Source organism: Perkinsus marinus (assembly GCF_000006405.1).
Source record: "Perkinsus marinus ATCC 50983 genomic scaffold scf_1104296970858, whole genome shotgun sequence".
NCBI classification, from domain to species: domain Eukaryota; phylum Perkinsozoa; order Perkinsida; family Perkinsidae; genus Perkinsus; species Perkinsus marinus.
Genome location: NW_003202288.1, coordinates 379,089 through 385,374, shown reverse-complemented (window position 1 = coordinate 385,374; position 6,286 = coordinate 379,089). Strand labels below are relative to the sequence as shown.

The following is a 6,286-nucleotide window of genomic DNA, read 5'->3' as shown; positions in this document are numbered from 1 at the left end:
TCCTGCATTTATCTGATCAGTGTCGTCGTCATCGACGAGCTGGACTACCTAGTCACCAAACAACAGAAGGTCCTCTACTGCCTCTTTGACTGGCCGACTCTACCCACATCCAAGCTCGCCGTTGTAGCCATCGCTAATACGATGGATCTACCCGAACGGATGATTCCTCGAGTGGCCTCGAGAGTGAGCAAGCACAATCATCACTGGTTGAGGTCTCTGCTACTCAGCTGGGGTTCGGCCGTGTAAACTTCAGCCCATATTCGAGTGAGCAAATAGCCGAGATCATTCGCCACCGTATGGAGGAGTGCGGGGGAGGGGCTGTTTTTGAGAGGTAGCGAGTTAGGGTACTATGGAATGTATAGTGTCGGCTTCAGCAATGCTATCAAGCTATGTGCTATGAGGGTGGCATCGGTCTCGGGGGATATACGCAAGGCTTTACATATCTGTCGTAGAGCGATAGAGTTGCGGAAGAGGGGATGTAAGGTAATGATCAATATCTTGAGGTTGGCCATACATGATACAAAAGAGGTCCAGGTCACACCCGCTGAGATAAACGCCGCTCAAAGTGACACTTTTTCGAGTGTGCTAGTCGACAAGGTCACGTCCCTGCATACCTTCCATTTCCGATTCATGTTGGCATTCATAATGCTAATGCGAGCCCAGAGGAGCCCACAGGTTTCGAGGTGCTCCATACTCTGCAACTTACAGGTTGCCTCTGCTTTAGTCCATCACTCTACATGCAATTTATGATAAGATGAATGCTCTGTCTTATCATCATCCACCCGAAGGCTATAATGAGTACCCTGGGGGCTATGTGATGCCCTTCCGCGACTTTGAAGTCCTCGCGGCAAAGCTGGAGAATTGGGGTATAATAAACCTCTACACTGTCATGAAGAACTCCCTCTACTTGAGGGACTGTCCCGACGATGATGACGATGAGAGGGTAGTCCGAATGGACGCTCGAGTGCTTCTTTATCTGCTGCATAGGCCGGGATGGAGGATCTAGGGGAAGACCTGCAGATGGTGACTCAGAAGCGTGGTGCGAAGGACCTCCTATCGACTGCTGACAAGCAGCGAAGTCGTGAGTTGAGGTTACCTGTATGACGGGTAGAGTGGGGGCCCTCAGGGACGGCAGTTGGTTCGGTGACGGATAAGCGGCGTCGGGATGAGCGGCTACGGCAATGTGCTGAGGACGAGCCGGGAGCTCTCACTGTAAATCGTCTACCTCTGCCCCCTCCTCTTCTTCCTCCTCCATCTGGGTCGACTTGTTTTTAGATAGTATCACTGAGTGGTTACATTGACAGAGCTGATGTCGAATATGCATTGAAGCAACGGGATGACAATAATGATCTGGCTAGAAGGCTGCTAGTCTGATGGCTTTCATGTCAACTGCAAGTTCAATGATACCCAATGTTGTGTTACTGAGTGCCAATTGGGTGCCTTGAGGAAGAGACCCGCTCCCTCTGGGCATCCATATGAAGAGGGTTACACTTGGGTTGACATTCACACTACCACCCATTATAGTATCAACGAGCGTATGAGCTCCTTGGGTTAGTTTATGTCGTTTATACTACTCGCTACCTTTCTAACTAATGCTACCTTCGAGTAGTACTTCCTCACTAGGCAGTATATCCTTCCTCTTGATACAGCTGTGTGCAGCCGACTCAGGTGGGCGGCGGCAGTAGCAGTGATAGTAGTGGTCTTTGACAGTAGTCGTCTTAGGAGATGCTGTTCCTGAGGCATTTCCCTCCCGTAGTATCCTATCGCCCTACCTCCGTCGTTCTGATGATTATCTCATATTCGCCAACATACTCGCTGGTCAGTAAAGCTGCTACCATGGTATGGAGTTCACGGTCGTCGTCATCGTTTAGTCGTTGTATTTGCGGTAAGCCAATGCCTGGTCACCCTCCAGGAGAGGAGGAGGGGGGATCCTGGCTGCCCTGCAGTATTACGACAGAAGAGGAAGGGGATGGAGGGTAGGTCTGGGGCTGGTCCTATCCTGTAGCCCTTCTGGGTTCATCAGGCCTGATGAACCCAAGTGTGGATGCCCTCACCGACATCACCTCGAACCGCCTCCCATGGAGACCTTATCGCACCAAGGACCAGCAGCATGCTCCTCAGCAGGATGCGGTCTTTAACTTCTTCGATGATGACCGCCAGGGGTGCATATGGTATCTTCATGCCCGAATGGTATGATACGGATCAGGTCCCATACCTCGCCATCAGACCCTCCACCTGAGGGGTCCTCCTCGACAGCCGATCAGGTCCTCAAGTGTCAGTATTGCGAGAACTTCACAGTGTAGGTCATGAGTGATGGAAGAAGGATGAGGAGAGCACTCGATCATTGTCAGAGTTCGAACCGTCACCCCACAGCCTGGCGGCATGCGAGTGTCGGTCTCGACCAGAGTCCCAGCAGCGCCCGTCCTACCTACACCTCACCAAGAACAGCAGGCGACAATGAGTGAGGGCATGAATGCAGGAGGGCCTGTCCAGCGATCAGGTATGTTGTCCTCGCTGTTAGGATAATGATGACCATTCGAAGCATGCTATTACTCAGGTGACAACAGACTACGGAAACGCCGTTCGATGCGGCGATGATGATAATGATGATATCCTTGGATGTTGTGTTCGTTATGAACCACCTCTAGCAGTGACCGATATCGTTATGGAGTGTAGCCCCCCTTCATATCATGTTTGCTCGCTACCGCCCTCCTCCGCGTCATCACTACCCTCATCGTCGACGGTTCGCCTCCTCCATGCCCATTCATCGAGCCCTTCGTAGACAGCCTGTGCTTGAGTGGGATAGCCTCCTACGTCAATACATCGATAGTGGTCAGTGGCACCACACACTCCGACTGGCTAACACCCTCTATAACCATCGGGACGCCTATCGTGCACCAGAATGGGTGTGGAAGCATATAGGCCGTCGAATCGTTGAGGAGGAGGAGAACACCTTCACACCATCAGAGAGGCTCACCATAGTTAGGGATATGATGGAAGCTGGCAATGCTACTATGGTCCTATGTGATCCCCGACTGCCCTCTAAGGTGACCCAAGGAGTAGGTAGCCTACCTGCTGAGCAAATGAGAAATCTTATACTGTATCTATCATGTTATGGCTACGTTGAGGAGCTAGGGCGAGCTGTTGGACAGATGAGGTTGGAGGACCTCAAAGGAGACTCCCTTAGGTTGATAGCCCTCCATGCTCCTGAGGCATTCCCTTATGTAGCCTCTGGACTGTATGCAGCAGCGTGGCGTAGATACCAGATGCAAGACCCCAATAGGACCCATGGTCTCGTCCTCATGTCGACTACCGAGCTCTGTGGCGTGGCTCGAATGCTTGTACGAGTGGCTGTTGTCGTCGGTGCTGTAGAGGGGCAGGGACTTCAGAAGACCCTTCAACGGCTTGGAGACCGCCTCTACCAACGTATGTGCGATGGGAAGGTATCGAAGTCCATGGTGAGTGGTCGACTCAACGGTTATTCTTTTTTATGGAATCACCTACATAGACTCCTGATGATCATGATGCTGTTGTTCTCGAGAGACAATCCATCCGAAAATACTTATTCTGTGTACTCATAAAGCTGAAACGACTCCTTGATACCCCACTTGAACGCTGCTTCGACCTAATGACCAGAGACCACCGTCAGCTCTGTATCAGGTTGTTGATATACTCGAGATCTTTAGCGGTACCTGGCCAGCCCCGATCCATGAGAAGGTCCTCCAACTAGGATATGCTCTCCTACTGGACAATCATGCCCATACAGCGATAGATGGTAGTAGTAAACCCCTTGGCCCTGATACTCCATGACCATTATCACAGATTCGGAGTGTGCAAGAGTGTTACAGGTCGCAGCCAATGCTGAGTACGGCAACATGGCACTGAATCGTATACTCACTATGAGGTCCTTCCTAGTCCACTAGAGCCATATGACGGAGGATCTCTCAGGTTATCATCTACCTCGGGGACGGCAGAGGAGAAGGAAGAACACTCGAGTGATGATAACGACGATGATGATGACACACGTTCGACGATCCGTACTTTCCACAGCATCGCCGAGAACTATGATGAGGTAGAGCCTTCCATGGCTCATAGGCTCAGCTTCAAAGTGAGGCCCAGCTGCCTATTGGCATACGTTCCCACATGCATCGTCGTCAGCAGGCTTTGAGCTCGTCGGCTTCTACTGCCGATGATGTTGCCCAAATAGTTGCTTCCCTCGGCAACTTCTCAACTCAGAATGAATGCAGCACAGCTCTGAGGTCCGTATCTCGTGATGGGTGTCGGGCTGGGAATGTCTAACAGGTCCTTCTGTGATCGAGAGCTCACCCTCAGTTGTCTCTGCCAGATGAACATGCCTCAACTTAGTGCTGTCCTTCTGGTTCTAGCTATGCAGCATATGTCTGCCACAGCACCATGTGAGGCCAGGCCTTGGTGGTAGCAATAGGTCTCTGCCAGGTACAGGGGAATGCTCCTGTATGAAGAGCTCTGATAGAGTCACTGAATACGACTACGACCCTCGAGCAGTGAGAGTGGTAGAGAAATTCTATTCAAGTTATAAGGTGGGATAATCTGATAGGACTATGATGGTAGATAAGCCTAGGTCGGTGCTGCCCGAAAGGGGAAGATGATCAGAGCCCCTATGGTCCCGAAGTTGGTATGGCATCAAGACGACAAGCGTTGGCAACAGGGCAACTATCAGACGCGGTAAAGGCATCATCATCACTCGAATCGTGGGGGAGGATCTTCATCTCCTTCAGAGAGTCTGTTGGAGCGGAGCCTTTCAATGGTGATGCTCGAGAGCCCCAAAGACGGTGTGGATGCCACCCGACGGTCGTCTCCAACACCGCCGACAATGCAGTGGACTCGGCAATTCGTCGGGTCCTGAGGGTCCTGGCTGTAGGGCAGGTCGTGATGGCTCGATCGATGGGACAACTGGACGTCCTTAGAGACATGAAGGAGGCTGAGGGAGGCCTCTATGTTCCCAGTACGCCTATGCTTCTCGTAGTGTGCCGTATTACCCATTGTAGCTGTGTTCGATGTTCAAAATCGGCCGACTCCGCTACCATCCAAGGACGACATCCTGGAGGTATACAACCCTCCACGCTTCATCACGAGGACCGATCCAGACCTACAGGTGAGCTTTGACGGTGAGGGGTCGGCAGGGGTCATCAGGCTCTGCTTTAGACCGTTATTGCCACTCGTCCGCGGCCACCAAGTAGTATAGAGCAATGGATTTCACCATCGATCCTAGCCGAGACCAAGGCTGCTGCTGCAGCAGTAGGCCGACTGGTGGTAGTCGATCGATTCGTAGTAGGTCTCTAGTTCAGAATGGAGTTGACTTCCCACTCCCGAGTTGGTCGTCCAACCAGAGGTTTGTCACCCATCACGTATCGAGTGACTTGATAACAGCTTTGATGATGTGGATGAGCTCAGGAGTAGCACATCAGCATATATGAGCTGAAGGGTGCACTGTCAGGTACATGGGGGTATCGAGACTCTGTCCCTCGCAGAGCTACAGGTCATCAACTGCATCCTAGCCCTCTGTGAGGTAGACACTCATTGCCGATGAGAGAGATCCTCTTTGCCTTCGCCGTCAGGTCTTCATCCATGGCTCGGACCCTCCCGAGGTCCGCACTGACGGCGTCAAGCATCCTCGGAAACGAGCCTTCATCAACTCCGCCAGACCGGACCGGTCCGAGAATGAGGTGCTTCCTGTGACGATCCTTATTGGCGATCATACCTTCAGTTACGCAATACCCTGACGCGGTTGATGCCCGAGCTCCCCCACCTGACTGCTATTACTCTCAATACTGATACTGTCCATCGTGATGTGTTATTAGGACACTTTCGTGTCGTATGCCTTGTTGGAACATGATGATCATACGTTTCTGAACTTTCCTTTTCGCGTCCGAGTCGAGTCGCTCTCACCCACATCCTGTCTGAACCACCCGGTGATGAGGAAAATCATCTCGACTGCCCATGCAGCGCCCCCAAGGACAATTACGGGACGTATAGAATCTCATGACACTTCAACTTTAACTACGCTCCAACTGCCTCCTCTTTATGATGGTCATATGCATACGCAAGACCAAACCTCGATTTGAATATTTTGTAGAGTGTCACAGCAAGGAATATTATGGATGATGATTTAATTATTGCGGATGGTATATAGATGGGTAGCGTAACGTTTCTTGCGGTTTACGTTTCGGCGTGCGTAACGTGAGCAATTTACGGTTACGGAAAGGCCTTACGACTTTGCGGTTGGTGCTGAACTGCTTTTCAGAAT

At 51.5% G+C, this 6,286-nt stretch overlaps 2 protein-coding genes across 2 annotated transcripts in view; both read left to right on the top strand.

Moving 5' to 3' along the window:
* Pmar_PMAR024587 (origin recognition complex 1 protein, putative) overlaps positions 1–1,104 on the top strand; it is a gene marked incomplete at both ends in the record, with an annotated part of 7,338 nt that extends 6,234 nt beyond the window's left edge. The window contains 3 exons of the mRNA XM_002767343.1: positions 535–675; positions 725–943; positions 988–1,104. Of these exons, the coding sequence (XP_002767389.1) occupies positions 535–675; positions 725–943; positions 988–1,104 (477 nt within the window). The remainder of the gene's footprint in view (positions 1–534; positions 676–724; positions 944–987) is intronic.
* A 1,545-nt stretch (positions 1,105–2,649) lies between these two features.
* Positions 2,650–6,172, top strand: Pmar_PMAR024586 (hypothetical protein; the record flags this gene model as incomplete). Its single annotated transcript, XM_002767342.1, has 15 exons — positions 2,650–3,458; positions 3,661–3,775; positions 3,823–3,904; positions 3,949–4,108; positions 4,162–4,259; positions 4,303–4,415; positions 4,456–4,559; positions 4,601–4,704; positions 4,758–4,984; positions 5,028–5,134; positions 5,185–5,277; positions 5,328–5,435; positions 5,477–5,548; positions 5,598–5,705; positions 6,116–6,172. Exons 1-15 carry the CDS (start codon positions 2,691–2,693, stop codon positions 6,170–6,172), a joined length of 2,316 nt encoding a protein of 771 aa, XP_002767388.1. The 5' UTR covers positions 2,650–2,690.
* Between the last annotated feature and the right edge of the window lie 114 nt (positions 6,173–6,286).